Here is a 15769-nt window from a genome sequence, read left to right on the forward strand (position 1 = left end):
GGACAAGTCACACGTCTGCACTTCTTTGCTTGGATGCCCACCCTACCCTGCAGGCAACTCAACTCCAGTCGCTAAGCACCATCGGCCCCATACTGGATCCTGGGCCTAGTGGAGGGTGGGAGCGGCCGCGGAGTCCTGCGTGCTTGCTGCTGAAAGGCTGGTGATGCCAACATGCACAAGGGGAAGGGCAGGAGGCAGCGCAGGAGCGGCGCTTGGACGCCCTCCCCTCCCCTCCTTCCCTCTTCTCCCCTGCTCAGGGTACCTGGGCCTCCTCAACTCCCAACTTACTCTGGTAAGTATGGGGAAAGGAGTGACTACCCCCCTCCCACAGGCCCCCCATCACACATGAACATGTCATGCCAGCCTCCCTGTACCTCCTACCAGTATCTGTGCGGTCCCAGCTGAGCACAGGAGCTGACATGGGCCCACCTTGGCTCTGGCCCTGGGTGGCAGGGACAGAGCGCTCAGGAGCAGAGCTGCTCCGGGGCCTGCAAGAGGCGGGGCTGAGCCCGCTGCAAGCCGCACAGGGGAGCCGGGACCTCTGACAGGGCCAAGCTGCAGGGGGCTTGCAGGGAAGGGAGGGCCCCGAGTTTGCAGTTTTTACTCTTCCACAGTAAAACAGAAAATAAAACTAAGAGCATATCTTATGTGCAGATAAAACCTCGAAACTAGTTTGTGGAGCCGCAGCCCCTGGAATTCATCCCTCCCTTGGGCCAGCATCTGCGTGTCCTTGGGGGCCGCCACTGCCCTCTCCCCTCCAGACTCCCCAGCGGCTCGTGACCCTGGGGACGGCCTGGCTCCCGTGCCTGCCCCGCTCTGTGTGCACAGATCTGCCCATGTAACATGAAATTTGCCAATTTACCTTAAAATATTTTTACTGTGATAAAATATAGTATTTGAACCACTTTTAAGTATACAACATTAAAATGGCATTAATTACAGTCACAAAGTTGTGCAACTATCACACTCTTTATTTCCAAAATTTTGATTCTTCCCAAATGGAAACTCTGTCCCTATTAAACACTCACCCCCCTGCCCCTCCCGCCAGCCCCCGGCAGCCCCTGCTCTACTCTCTGTTCGTAGAAATGTGACAACTCCAGGGACCTCACAGAACTGGCATCACGCAGTCTGTGTCCTTCTGTGACTGGCTCACTTCACTTAGCAGAACATCCCCAAGGCCCATCCATGCTGTAGCCTGTGTCAGAACCTCCTTCCTTTGTGAGGCTGAATCATATTCCAGTGTGTGATATGTCACATTTTCTTTATCCATTCAGCTGTTACTTAGACAGTTAGGTTGTTTCCACCTCTTGGCTATTGTGAATAATGCTGTGTGCAAATATCTCAGTCTCTGCTTTCAGTTATGTTCCATATATACCCAGAGCTGGAATTTCTGGATCATATAATTCTATGTATAATTTTTTTGTGGAACTGCCATACCATTTTCCACTGTGGCTGCACCAATCAATTTCTGTTCCCTTTAGCAGTGCACAAGGGTTCCAATTTCTCTACATCCTGCCAACACTTGTTACTTTTGGGCTTTTTAAAATTATTATAGCCCTCCGAGTATTATGAAGTGATATCTCATTATGGTTTGATTTGCATCTCCCTAATGACTAATGATAATGAGCATCCTGTCCCTTCTTATTGGCCTTTTGTGTATCTTCTCTGGAGAAATGCCTATTTGAATCCTTTGCCCACTTTTTAAGTTGGATTATTTGCTTCTCATTGAGTTTTTAGGAGTTCTCTATGTATTCTGGATATTCGTCTCTCGTCAGAGATTTCCTTACATGGTTGGCTCCCTGTGGGTAAAATTGCAATATTTCCAGAATCTCTCACCTAGCTTTAGTGCACCTCCATATCAACAGGCATTTCCAAGGGGTGGAGAGTAGTAGTCCATCTCCTTATCAGTGGGTAATTACCTGGGCAAGCCTGGCTTATCTGAACCTGAGAGGTTGAGGGGGGATTCGCTTGCTTCTGCTGCAGCAGGAGAGAGATGCCAATGGCTGTTTTGTAAGCAATAAACAGGTTTTAAACTTTATTTCTCCCTTTGTCTGATTTCAGTTTCAGATAGGTATTTTGCCCCACTATTTCCTCTCCCGAGAGTTACACTCCCAAAAGGGTGGGGAGAAAAGATCCTGTCTCTTTAAATCCCCTTTGATAAATGTGGTGGAGAAGTCCTCCAGCCCCTGGGGGTCAAAATAATGACTGGCCTCAGGGCTGACCCCTCAGCAACAGACACAACCCCGGGATTTGGGGAGGATGAGGTCCTTATTGCCCAAGCAGGCACCAGCAAGCCAGGCCAGGTAAGGCATGAACGGGACCTTCCGAGCGCAGCAAAGGGGACCAGCCCAGGAAGAGCATTGCAGGGTATTGCTCTCTAGCTTCTGTCACCTCCATGTCACTAGCCAAATCTGGCCAAACTCGCCCAGAGAAGCAGTCCTGCCTTTGTGCCGTCCGCCCTTTGGGAGGGCAGTGCACAGCCAGTCCAAGTGCATCCCATAAACAGGAACAAATGTTAGGGCCCTGGGGGAAGTGTGGGCTTTCCTGTGCTGGGCTAGAGGCTGGAGTCTAGAGGCTGGTAGCTGATCCACAAAATGCCAAAACCCACCCACATCTCCCAGCCTCTCCATCAAGTTCTGCCCTTGCACGTGTTTGACTAGCCTTCAGAGTTCCTATTTCTGGATTCTGAGAATTCCGGCCAGCTCAGTAGTTGTGGCAGTGGAGACACCGATTCTTGGATCTTCCCGCTGTGCCATCTCTCAGGACGCCACCCCATTTCTAGATGTGTGTTCTTCCTTTGGATGCCTTGTAAATGGACTGCTTTCTTAACTTCTTTGTTGGATTGTTCATTGCTGGTGTGAGAAACACAAGTAATTTTTGTGTCCTGCTATTGTACCCTGCGACTTTGCTGAATTCATTCATGAGCACCTGTAGTTTCTTGTGGATTCTTGGGGATTATCCATGTATAGGATCATGTCTTCTATGAACAGAGGTAGCTTCACTTCCTCCTTTCCCATTTGGATGTCATTTTCCTCTCCTTGCCTCAGTGCCCTGGCTAGACGTCCAGCACAGTGTTGAGTAGCAGCGGTGAAAGTGGACATCCTGACCTTCGGAGAAAGCTTTCAGACTGAAAGAATTTTGCTGAAGGCCTGTAATGTGCCAGGTTCTGTGGAGATGCAGAACACAAGACAGGCAAATAGCCCTGACCTCATGGGGCTTACATTCTTCAGAGGAGAGACAGGTAAGTAGGGCAGGTGAGGCAGGTGGAAGGTGGGAAGTGCTAACAGGAAAAATAAGACAGGAAGAGTGATACAGGGGAAGTGGGGGGGGGGTGCTCCATGTTTTAAACTGGATGTTCAGGGAGGTCTTACTGAGAAAGTGACATTGGAATAAACTCCTGAAGGGAGTGAAGGAGGGAGCCACAGAGAAATCTAGGGAGAGCGCATTCCATTGTGGGGAAGTTGGAGTTCCTATGGCCAGGATCCTCACTGAACTTAAACCACCTGATGATGTTACTGGCCTGTTGCTGGGCTGCTGCTTCCACACCTTTAGGCAATAAGCTATTACTGTGCTATATAGAGAGCTCGGCCCAGTGCTCTGGGCGGAGGTAGAGACGCTAGTGCTCAACCTACCACCGGAGAACAAGCCGGGTAATAAACACTTTCACCCCAAGAACGTTTTGCTGTCAATTCCTTTGGTCACACTGAATCCACAGCGAATTTGCCCGGGGCAGAAATCCACTGGCAAGACACCATGCAGAGGGGACAGCAGTGCTTGCCTTGCCCAGTGAGGCCAGAGCAGCGGGAAGGGTGAGAGTACAGAGGGAGGGCTGCCCCTGCTGTTTCCCCAGACTCTGAGCGTGCACCACCTCGGTGTCCCTGACCTCTGCACCCTCAGCCTGGCTCGGGCCCCACACAGGAGGTATAGCCTGCGTGGGCTCCTCACACTTGGGCACATGGCTGGGCTTGGCTTTGCAGCCCCCCAGGTGAAGGTAGGCTCACTTAAAACTGTGTTTGCTAAAATTGCCGAATTAAACTACTGCATCCAGCCTCTCCCTCCTGTCCTCCCATTCAGTGGTGACCAGGGGGAAGACCTGGCCATCTGTTCATTTACATGTCTCTCTGGACCCTACGCCCTTCTCTGACACTTCCAGCGTGGGGTCTGTATCCAGCACAAGTGAGGCTCCTTCAGCAGGAATAAACTTTCCCAACATGGTCCTCTGATCCCTGTACCCACAGCCTGGCCTCTTCGGAAATATACCTGGCCCTTTTACTGAACATGCCCGCTCCTGGGGGGCCCAGGCAGGGCTCTGGCCTGGACATTAGGAGCCCCAGAGATGGAGGGACTGGCTGCAGGCCGGGTCTCCCCAAGCAGACTCTGCAGTGGGGTGGTTTGCAGAGGGTCAGGGGCCAGAGCTCAGGGCAGGTCCTGCAATCCCCACCCCGCCAGCCCTGACTGGGAAGCCTTGGGGTCCTCTCTGGGCTCCCTGCCTGGACAAGCTCTCTATCGAGTGTCCTCTGTCCTCTTGCACAAGGTCTTCAGGAGGCTGTAGGAGAACCAGCCCCTGTGCCTGTGTTGTAGGGAATGGCGTTCAAGTCAAAAAAGTCACAATTTGGTTCACACTCGCCTTCTGTCTCTTCCTCTAACGCTCCAAGCTCATCCACAGCTGCAGGCCTTTGCAGGGCCTCCCCATGGCCTAGAATGCCCTTCTCCCTCTTTCATCCTTCGGGGTTGGTGCTGACAAGTATCAAATGTCACTGTCCCTGAGGGGTAGGCCCTGACCACCTCTCCCGCTTAAGTGATTCCCCCACTCCACCGCCAGTTCAGAGCTTCCTGCTGGCTTCCTCTCTACCACTTCTTGGCTGTCATAAACATAGACTTGTTGTTTGCTTTCCAATGTCTGCCTCCCTCACCACAATGGGGGACTCCGTTGTTGTTACTCATCCCTGAACCCCAGTACCCAGAGTGCATGCCTGCATACATCTGGCACTTGGTAAGGATTTGTGAGCTTAGAACAAACTCCAAGCTCACTCCTCTGATGTCAGTACAGCTAAGTCTTTGCGCAGACCCCCACCTGCCCCTCATTCTGAGCTGAGTCAGCATCCCCCTGCAGCTGGGCTTTGCACACTCGGGGACCTGCCTAGACCCTGGAGGTGGGGTCCTAGCAGTGACAGGGAGACACTAATAATGGTGATCTCAGTGGGCTGCCGCCATGGGCAACTTACAGTGTGCTGGGCACTGCACTGAGCTCCACACCTTACAGTAGCCCCAGGGAGCAGGGATTGCTCCCACCCTCCATGTGCAGCAGCTGAGGCTCACAGAGGGACACACTTGACCAGGCGTGTCTGACTCCAGTGGCCCTGCCCTCAGCCCTCTGGCCAGGGCTGGGATCCACATGCTCTATCTGCACCTGGCCCAGACCCAGAGCTGAGCACCCTGAGCCCATCCTGGAGGGATCAGACTCTTCCTGGCTCTGACCTTAGTCCCTGCTCCTGCAGCTGGACCTAGGATGTTGGGCTTAGTGATCCTCCTGGCTTGAGCCCATGGCCAGTGCACCCCTACCCACACCGACTTCACTCACCTGCCTGGCTCAGTGCCCTTGCCCGGCCCAGTCTGCCAGTGCCCTGGGTCGGTGCACTTGGCTATGCCTGCCTGGCCTGGTTTCCTCCCAAATGCAGACCCTCAATCCATACCAGGCCACTCAGCTCAGGGAGGCTTCCCGTTTGCATGTCACCTGCAAGGGAGGTGTTACACCCAATCTTGAGGCCCTCAAGGTACCCCCTATCTAACCAATCCCCCCATACCATAGGATGAATCAGTATAGTTTCTAAAGCTCTCAATTGTCCTGTGATAGTGTAATTAGATTTCACTGTTTGTGGCATGTGTGTTTAGAATTTGCTATCTGCAAACATTTCCAAGCTATCTTTTTCTGGGTAACCCCATTTAAGCCTTTATTTTTCAGTTTGCTCTGGAGCAGAGGGAGTGAGAGAGAGCATGTGAACACACATGTGCACAGTGGGGACACCTGTTGATTGTAGCACGGGTTTGGAAAGAAGCTAAATGCCCATGACCGGTGGATGGGTTAAATGAGGCATGACACACCCGCTCTGTGGGGTCACTATCCTGCTCAAAACACTGAGAGTATAAGGAACTCTGTGTATTGATAATGAGTGGTCTCCACAATATCTGGATTAATGGGAAAACCAAGGTGCGGGGAGCATGGTGCGTGTGTTTGTGTGAGACGGGACAGCTGCACCTACATGTATGTCCTTGTGCATGCTCAGAGCATGTTTGGGGAGCAAGCGTGCTGGAAGAATAGGGGATACGCTGGTGATCCTGGCCACCTCTGAGGAGGGGATACCAGGCGTCTGGGGACAGGTGGGGCTTTTCATAAGGGGGGATGCTTAACACACTTCTGAATTTTGAACCATGGTACTACTTTAACTATTCAAAAATAAAGTAAGTTAAAATCTAAGGTGGTTGAGAATGGTATTGCCCATTCTGCCCACTGCAGCCCAAAAGGCCTAAGCCATGCCTCAGCGGCCTCCCTGCATGTCATCCAGTGGAGCACCTGGCAGCATGCGTGTGGCTCCTGAAGAGACAGGATGTGTCACACAAGGGCCTGGAGCGAGCTGTCTCTTCTTTGGGCTCAGCCCAGTAGCCAGGCCACGGGGAAGCTGAGAGCCCCATCTCCAGTGTGGCCCCTTCCTCAAGGCCTGTTATGGAGTGAATTGTGTCCCTCCACAAAATTAATGCTTCTTAATATTTGAAATCCTAACTCCTAGCACCTCAGAATGTGGCCCTGTTTGGAAATAGGGTCACTGCAGATGTAGCCAAGATAAATCATGCTGGAGTAGTGTGGGCACCTGGTCCAGGTCCAGTATGATACCTATCCTTCATGAAAACGGGAAGTTTAGAACAGACACGCACACTGACAGACTGTTATGTGAAGATGAAGGCAGAAATTGGAAGATGCTTCTACAAGCCAAAGAATGCCCAAGATTGCCAGAAAACCGCTAGCAGAAAGAAGCTAGGAGAAGGGCTGGACAGATTCTCCCTTGGCACCCCAGAAGGAGCCATCTTTGCCAATGACACCTTGATCTCGGACTTCCAGCCCCAACAATTGTGAGACAGTAAATCTCTGTTGTTGAAGCCACCAGTCCATGGCGGCACTTTGTCACCACAGCCCTAGGAAATAAAACATAGGGTTTCTAGGGACTCTGGCAAACCTGTGATTTCTGCCTCATGGCCTGGTTTAGAATCACCTTAACCTTGATTAAGTCTAGAACACACTGTCCCAGGCTCCCAAGGCTGTCTTTGACTCAGGGAGCACCCATCCCAGCCCGGTACTTACTGTCAGGAGGCATGTCCTTGGAGACCATAGTAGACACAGTCTTGGACATCTGAGCAGAGGAATAGGGCTTTCTGCAAAACCTGATCTCTCCTAAAGGAGATTCCAACCTGGGGAGCAACACAGTGCTTGAGCCAGATGGTCCCCAGTCCCCGGTCCCCCCAGCCCCTGGGTGGCTGAGAACAGCTGGCGTTTACTGCGCACTCACCATATGATCAGCCCCTCCCCCTTCCCCTCGCATCCTCTCTTCCCTTTGACTTGGTTCTACTGCCCTGGTTAATCTTTCTGTTCTCAGAATATGCCACCAGTGGTCTGCCTCAGGGCCTTTGCATTTGCTTCCTCCACAGCCAAAACATGTTCTCCCACAGCCAGCCGAGGCGGGAAGGTCCTCTCTCTCAGAGTTGAGGTCAGGCGGCAGCTCTTGCGAGAAGCCTTCCCTAACAACCCTGGTCCAAAATGGTCTCTTTTTTCTCACTCCATATGACTTCACTTTATTTCTTCTCTGCAATCACCACTATATGATTTATCATTTAAAAAACCTGTTTATTGCCCATTTCCACCCAGAATGTAAGCTTCAGGAGAGAAAGGATCTTTTCTGATTTGCAGTGGACATGCTCATCAAAGCGCCATCCAGGAGCTTCTTAACCACCCACTGGTGAGCTTTAAGGAGAGATTCAGGATGGTGTCCGAAGTCACACAGCCAGGCAGTGCCATAGCTGGGATTCCAGCCCAAGATTCCCTGCCTCCAAAGTGTGCGTGCGCCCTTCCAGCCGCATTCCTGCGACAGCCCCCCGCGGAGAGGAATTGGTACCACAGAGGTGCGGGTTAGAAGGGCCCAGCCACCCAACAAAGGATGCCTGAAGCCAGAGGGACAGGGGACGGCTAGACGGCTGGGTGCGCGCTGACCCAAGCACAGTAACGAGGAAGGGGGGCTGGGGCCTTGCAAAGGGACCTGTCCAGGAGTCCGCCGGGGCCCAGCGCGCACCCCGACCCCGCGCGCACCCACCGGCCCGTCCCCGCGCTCGCTCCGAAGACTGCACCTCGGTTCCGGCTCCCGGCGCCCTGGCGTTCGCTTTCTGTCACCACGGCAACCATTCTCTGGACGCCGGGGACGTGACGTCACAAAGGCCTCGGCTGCGGGCCGCGTGTGGGTGGAGCCGGCGGGCAGCCCGTCCCGGAGGCAGAGAGGTCCTGAGTCCCGCTGCCGCGGCCCGGGTGCCGCCGGGACAGTGCCCGCCCTTATATATGGCCTGAGAACGAGGAGGTTCCCTTCGCCGTTCCCCATCCCGCGCTTCTTCTGTCTCTCTTCCGTTCTCTGATTCCTGAGATCAGCGTGCATCTCCAGATGCCTGTGGTGCAAAAACAGATCGGTCCTGGACCTCGGTTTCCAGGGTCGGTTCTTAAAGTGTGATCCAGAGGCATCAGAAATGCTGGGACCTCCTTGGAAAAGCAAACCATCTCCTGAAGCAGAAACTCGGGACTCCAGTAATCCGGGGTGTAACAAGCCCTCAGGCTAAGGCGTGAGGTCCACAGATCCAGAGGGTGAATGAGATGTACATTGAAGACACGAGCGACAAATTCTTTCAGACAAAGGGGAGGGATAAGGTGATAAAGCTAAGGGGTCCGGTACAGATCACCTGGATTTCCCAGGCACCAATCGGTGCCATCTCCCTCAAACAGAAGGAGACCCCTCCTTGAGTTCTGACCGTGGTCACCAGTCCCATGCATCTAAGGGACTTACAGATTGACAAAGGCTGCTTGGAGCTGGGGCACACTCAGGGCTCTGTTATTTCGGGGACATTAAGGGGTCTCTGGGGAAGTCAAGCCGTCTGCAGGCCAGTAAATGGTGTCAGGGAGCCCAGCAGTTCCTGGCTCTGGCCAAGGCTGGTGTAGGGGGTGGGGAAGCCAGTTCCAAGGGTGGGAAGGGGCTCCTGAGGATGGAAGGAGTGCGGTTCCCTGAATCGGCCACTGGAGGACTGAATCCCAGCCAGCAGTGTCTACAGTAGGCTGTGTACAAGGGGGACAGAATTTTACTGTGTTAAGCCTTATATGTGATTTGTGCACATGTGTGCTGGGTGTATTTGTTATAGCAGCTAGTGTTCACTACCCTGATCAGACAAGTGGCTCTCCTTCACTCCCAGGATAGAGGCCTCTTATGCTATTCACTTCAAGTCCTAAATGGTCTAGCCCCTGCCTGTCTCTGCTGCCTTCCCTCCCTACTGTCAGAGCAGCAGAACAAATTGCTGTGCACTGTGATTAGACTTCTGCAAGCCACCCGAAGCATTTTGTTAATTATTGACTGAAGTAAGAAAGTGAACAGTTTTGAAATCATTCATTTCAAACACCAGGGGTTTGTAAGCCTTTGAGGACTCTAGAGAATAGGCAGCTAAAAGAAAAGCTACTGAGCATACTGCCAATTCATTGTCATTGACAGGTAGATTTGTGAAATGTGAATTTCCTATGAACCCTTACAGAGGGATTCTGTGGACCACTGTTCCTGCGCTCGGCACAGATGAGCCCATTTCATGCAGGCCACGCTGTGAGGTAGATGCTGTCATAACCCCTGCTTTCCACATAAGGAGACCAGGTCACTGTGAGATTGAAAAAGGTGTCCAGTAGGACCAGGAAGCGCCAGAGGCAGGCTTTCTGGGCAGCGGAGCTCCATTTTTGCTTTTAACCAGACACACTCTGCCTCTCACCTGGAATTGTTTCAGACTTGTATGCACGTTTCCAAAGCAATGATACATACACTTTGAGAAAAGCTCAAGAAGCCCAGAAGTGGACTTCATAATAAAGAGCTCTGTAGTCAACATGTGCATGCTTTGGCTGTCTGTTACTTAGAAGGTGAGAAAGAAAACCATCTAGGAAATGTGGCCAGCTTTGGAACTTTTAATCTTAGCATACCAAATCTAACTAGGAACACAATTTGTGGGCTAAAAGCTCAGTTTAAAACTAAGGTGGATCAATGGAGGGATGGATAGATGGGTAGATACATGATGAAACAAGGACAGTAATGCGTTAACTGTGGGATCTAGGTGGTGGGTATATGGGTGTTCATTATGAAAGTCTTTAAATATTTTGTTTGAAATTTGAAGATCTTTGTAATAGATTGTTTGGGGGGAAAGCTGAAGATCTTCCTGAAAGTGAAATCTGTGTTTCTGATTTAATATTTCTTCCTCCTCAAAGATGTGTCAGTCAGGGTTTTGGGAACAGACAATAGAAATCAACTATAGCAAATTAAAAGAGAAAAGGGTGTGGGGGGCTCCCGAATCTGCAGGTGGACAGGGAACGAGGTAGGGAGATGGTGTGGCCAGGAGCAGAGCCCAAAACTGGCTGCCGTTGTATCTTGGTGGGGACACCGTGGTCTGGGATTTCGACCAGCTGAACCTGGGTCATCTGCCTGCACCTGATGTCTCATAGACCAGAGTCCAAGGGTCCCTGCTTCTACACTGGATGCAAGGGAGGCTAAGGAAGAGCCCTCTGGTGGGAGGTGGGGGTCCCCCAACCCAGGAAGGTGATCTTCCAGAAGGACAAGCAGCTTGAGTCTGCTCTCCGTGGCATGAGGTCTTGGGTGGCCCCGGCAACACTGAGTCTATGCCTTTGTCTCTCTCATTGCCTGCTTTGGGAATGTCCTCTATTCTGCTGGCAAAATACTCATTTCTCAAGACTCCATTCAGAGGCTGCCTCTCAGGGAAGCATCCCTGGAACAGACCTGTGTGCTGCTCCTGGAGTTCACAGCCTGCCTCCTCCAGATCCGCCCATGATGTTTCCCAGGACCCCTGCCTCTGGTGGCTGTGTAGGTCCAGTGGGTGGAAGGTCACAGGGCAGGAGACATGGGGAAGCCAGGCATCTGTCCCACCCCTCTGCTTCCTGTGTCTCCTCTGGCCATGGCTGCCTTGGGTGGGCCTGCCATGGTTCCAGCTCTGGCCAGAGCCGTGGCTCCTGGACACCAAAACACCTCCTCCTCACTCAGCCTGAGGCTTGTTCTTGCTAATTTCTGCCAGCCTCAGCCTCCCATCTTGGCATCTAGTTACGTGTGTTACCAGTTCCCTCTCTCTGAAGCTCCTTGAGGGCTTCTGTTGTCCAGACTGAAACTGTTTTTCTGACTCCCACTAGACAGGGACTAGACATGATGACCAAAAGGGTGGGCCGTGGCCATCCTAGCTCTGTCCCTCACTGCTGTGTGCTGCGGCTAAGTTACTTACTGCTCTGGGCCTCAGTTTCCCCATCTTAAAAGTGGTAATAATAATAATGACTGGCAGGTATACCGTGTGGTTAGCACAGAACCTAGCACCTAGTTGGGTCTCAAATACTGCTGTGTGCCAACATCAGTATATGTCAGAGGGGTGTGTCCGATGGAGAAGGTCACGCGCAGGCCTGGTACTGTGCAGCCTGCCTGCAGGGCATCCCAGCGGGGTTGCAGTGACCCCCATGAGGAACCTAAGGGTCAGAGACATGGAACTATTCGCCCAAACCACACATCCTGTAAGTGACAGAACCTGGGATTCAAATCCAGGCAGTCTGACTCCACAGGCCAGGCTATTACCTGCCACCCCCAGCTTCTTCCCAACAGCCTGGGGAGAGGTCAACCAGCTGCAAGGGCCATGTCATGGGGCCACATCATGGGGCCAGGCACTGGAGGAGGCTGTGCTGATTGCTCAGCCAGGCAGGGTCCCTCCCCAGCCCCACCTATACTTGTGGGCCCTGGGTGGCCAGACATCTGGGCCCACCAACACAAGCTGACCTTGGGGCCTCTCTTTTAGATGTAGTGCAGCTCGCAGTAAATAGACCTGGATGACATGCGACATGTCCATGAATCCCTCTTGGATGTCTGGAGCCTTACGGTGAAGCAGAAGGGAATCAGCCTGCAGCAAGCAGACATACAGCAGGGTCCTGGGGGACCTCCCACCCCGGACTGTGTAGGACCTAAGTGGTAAGATGCCGTCCCCGCCTCTTGCATCCGGATTTCCTTTTGCCTCTTCCTTCAGCCTCAAGGTTTCAGGATATGGAGAAAGACTAAACCACATCCACTCTACTCCGCAGCGAATCAGGGCCTTTCATGGGCATTACCCACCGCATGCACTGCTTCCCCTCTACCCACTGACGTGGCCATCAGCCTAGTGCAAGCTGTGGTCCGCGGTACCTCCACCTGCTGTGTGTCGGAGGAAGCTGCCAAGTCCTAGAAGTGAGTCTGAGGCACCATCCTTCTTGGGCCCCTCCCAGCCCCAGTGGCCTCACCTGACCTGGTGGCATCTGGCCTGGCATGCTTTTCATGTCATGGTCATCAGACTGTTTCCTGCTGGCTTGGATGGAAAGATGATTTGACTGGTGTCTGGGGCAAAAATGGGTGACTTCTGACATCCACCTTTGACACAGTCAAGGGAACCAGTATTAGTGGGATACTAAGGAAGGTCATGCCAGGGTAAAATCGGCTTGAATCATCCGAGAAGGCATCCTGAGGGTGACATCACCGGGCACGGGTTAAAGGATGCATAAGATCTAAACAGGCAGATAGGGCCATGAGCAAGGGATTCCAGGATCAGGGGAGACTGTGAGCCCACGTTCAGGAGCACAAGTAACCTCTGAGGCTGGAGTATAGGGTGTGTGGTGGGGAAGGAGGTGGTGGCCGTGGGAAGGCAGGAGCTCGCGCTCAGGGAAAGGCCCGTAGGTGCCTGCAGGTCACTGGGGTAGAAAGTTGTTGCAGAGAAGCAACTCCCCATGGAGGGTAAGGCAGGCAAAGCCAAGATCAGATTTGGTATTTAGTTAGATTTTAGCTTCATGGAAAGGATGGGCCCAGGAGAGCTACTAGAACGCCAACCTAGAGATCATGCTGACTTAAATCAAGGTAGAGGTGTTAGGATGGAGAGAGAGAGGCCAATGTCAGCTCCACTGGGAGATGGGTGGGCAGCCTGGCTGGGGGCTGGGGGCGGCAGCTGGACTCAGGTGTTCTGAGTGGGTTTGCTAAGATGGGTATGGGTGGGGTGTGCTCGGGTATCCTTTCCAGAGAGAAGCCACCCGGGGTGCAGTGCAGCTGGCTGGCAGGCCCCTGCTGTGGCACATTTGGGAGGGAGCACAGCTTCCCACTAAAGCCATGCTTTCCCAGGCCACTTCCAGCTGATAAGGCAAAAATTCTGAGATATCCTAAAATAAAGTGACACCAGGGCTGGTGAATGGGGGCAAGAGACTGGGAAGGTCATTTGTCAATAGCCATGGGCCATAGCTTAACCAGAAACTCCACATTCTTGGATGAAGTCACTTCAAAAAGCATCTAGAAGGTCCCCAGGACCACCACATCCACCCTGAGCCTGACTGGTGCCTGACCATCATCACCAACCAATCCACATTTGCTTTGTCACAGCCAATGCCTGAGGGCTGTGGGAGCATGAGAGCCAGCCTGTGTCAGCCTCACGTGGGACTCCACGAAGCTGGGGAGCTTTGCACCTGCCAGCCAAGGGAAGACTTCCTCAGCACCACAGCGGGGGCTCTGCCCACCCAGTCTCCCTCCCTTCTCTGCCTTCACAGGATCAGACCTTCAGCGGGCATGGGCGCGAGACTCTGCCTGCCTACTCCTGCCCCCCACCGCCCTTTCTCTGAACAGGCATTTCTTCCAGTAAATCTCTTGTGCGTCTGTTTCTGTCTTGGCATCTGCTGCCTAGAGACCGCACTGGCATGGAGCGTGGGGAACGAGAATGAGGTGGGTGCCACGCAGAGCCGGCGGGACGTCAGGGAGCAGGTATGACGACCCAGGGCTGGGGTGGTGTGGAGGAACACCTGGAAGCGGGAAGAGACAGGGAAGAGGAGTTTCACAGCCTAGAGGGAAAGAAGGGGCAGAGGCCGGAAGAAAACCAGGCATGTCTGTGTGTTTGCAAGTCAAAGGAGTGGAGAGCTTAACAAAAAAGTGGACCCAGGACGATTCAGTGTGGGAAAGAACGGTTTTTTCAACAAGTGGCTAGAACAATCAGATGTCCACACGCACAGGAATGAGGCTGGGCTCCACCTGACACGTAACACAAAAACTAACTCAAAATGAATCATAGCCCTAAATGTAAGAGCTAAACTCTTAGAGGAAAACCTGGGAGTACATCTTAGCGACCTTGAATTAGGCGATAATTTCTTAATAGCTCTGACACCAAAAGCACAAGTGACACAAACGAAACTAGATAGAAGGGCCTTCATCACAATGAAAGACTTTCTTGTTATAAACAATCCTATCAAGAAAGTGAAAAGAATGGGAGAGAATATTTGCAAAGCAATAAGGGACTTGTACCTAAAATATATAACCAGCTCCCACAACTCATTAATTAAAATGCAAAAAATCCAATTAAAAAGTGGACAAAGGATCCAGACAGATGCTTCATCAAAGATAAACCAGCTGCAAGAAGCTATGAAAACAGGCTCAACCTCAGCAGCCATCCGCGGTGTGTAAATCAATGCCACTTCACCCCCACTGGGGTGCCTACAGTCAAAAAGGCAGAGCATAACGCATGTCGGCTGGGATGGGGAGGAGCTGGAACCCTTGCACAGCGCTGGTGAGGTTGTAAGATGCGGGCAGTCACTGTGGAAAAAAGTCTGGCGGTTCCTCAAAAAGTTAAACGCAGAGTTACTATATGACCCATCAATTCCACTGCCAGGTGTACATCCGGGGAAAATGGAAACATATCTCTACATGAAAACTAGCACATGAATATTCACAGCAGCATTATCCGTAATAGCCAAGAAGTGGAAACAACGCGAATTTCCAGCAAGTGACGAGTGAACCATGCTCATACACGGGAGACCACTTGGCAGTGAAAAGCCGTGCTGACCGGACCGTCACACAGACGAACCCTGAAAACATCAAGCTAAGTGCAAGACAGTCACAGAGGCCACAAATGGTTTGATTTCATTTGCAACGTCCAGAAGAGAATACTCCACCGAGACACAAAGTGGACGAGTGGTTGCCTGGCAGGGGTGGTTTGGGGGGAAATGGACAGTGTCAGGTTTCGGACATGCTGGGTTTCCACGGGATGATGGGAGCTCCTGAATTAGATTATGGTGATGGTTGCACAGCTCTATGAGTATATTAAATACACTTTACATGGGTACATTTTTTGGTATGTCAATGATATGCTATCTCCATTAATATATTAAAATACATTAAAAAGAGGAAGAAATGCTCTCCTCAAGTGGTTGAGAGATTGACAGCGTTTGTTGGATTTGCCAAATAGACTGTTAGTGGCCTGGGTGACTGCAGTTCCAGGAAGTGCTGGGGGGTGATGTAGATGGGAGATGACAAAGAGGAGACACCAGTCTTGTCCCCTTAAGGGTGGGGCTGGTGCTTCCCCCCAGTGGGACAGGAAGATGGGACTAAGCTCCTCTCTGCAGCTTCTGTGGAGTCCAGGTCTGCGAAGGCAGACCCAAGGCTGCCGCTCGGGAGCC

General features: G+C 52.3%; 1 protein-coding gene and 1 long non-coding RNA gene across 7 annotated transcripts in view; one reads left to right on the forward strand and one right to left on the reverse strand.

The window, feature by feature from the left end:
- The window catches only part of CFAP100 (cilia and flagella associated protein 100), a 56968-nt gene extending 48278 nt beyond the window's left edge, over positions 1–8690 (reverse strand). For 4 of the 5 annotated variants that reach the window (XM_073231164.1, XM_037023705.2, XM_073231166.1 and 1 more), the window contains exons 1-2: positions 8392–8690; positions 7355–7461 (exon numbers count right to left, since the gene is read on the reverse strand). In XM_073231164.1, coding sequence (XP_073087265.1) covers positions 7355–7461; positions 8392–8690 — 406 coding nt within the window. Of the gene's footprint in view, positions 1–7354; positions 7462–8357 lie in introns of all 5 variants that reach the window. The other variant, XM_037023704.2, reaches the window with a different exon arrangement.
- A 126-nt stretch (positions 8691–8816) lies between these two features.
- LOC140848347 (uncharacterized) lies at positions 8817–15428 on the forward strand. 2 transcript variants are annotated; one of them, XR_012129077.1, is made up of 4 exons: positions 8817–8956; positions 12115–12284; positions 12395–12536; positions 13710–15428. It is a non-coding gene; the product is annotated as an uncharacterized lncRNA (long non-coding RNA). The 2 variants fall into 2 exon arrangements; XR_012129076.1 differs by lacking the exon at positions 12395–12536.
- Positions 15429–15769: the final 341 nt, after the last annotated feature.

This window comes from Manis javanica, chromosome 3, assembly GCF_040802235.1.
Source record: "Manis javanica isolate MJ-LG chromosome 3, MJ_LKY, whole genome shotgun sequence".
NCBI lineage: Eukaryota > Metazoa > Chordata > Mammalia > Pholidota > Manidae > Manis > Manis javanica.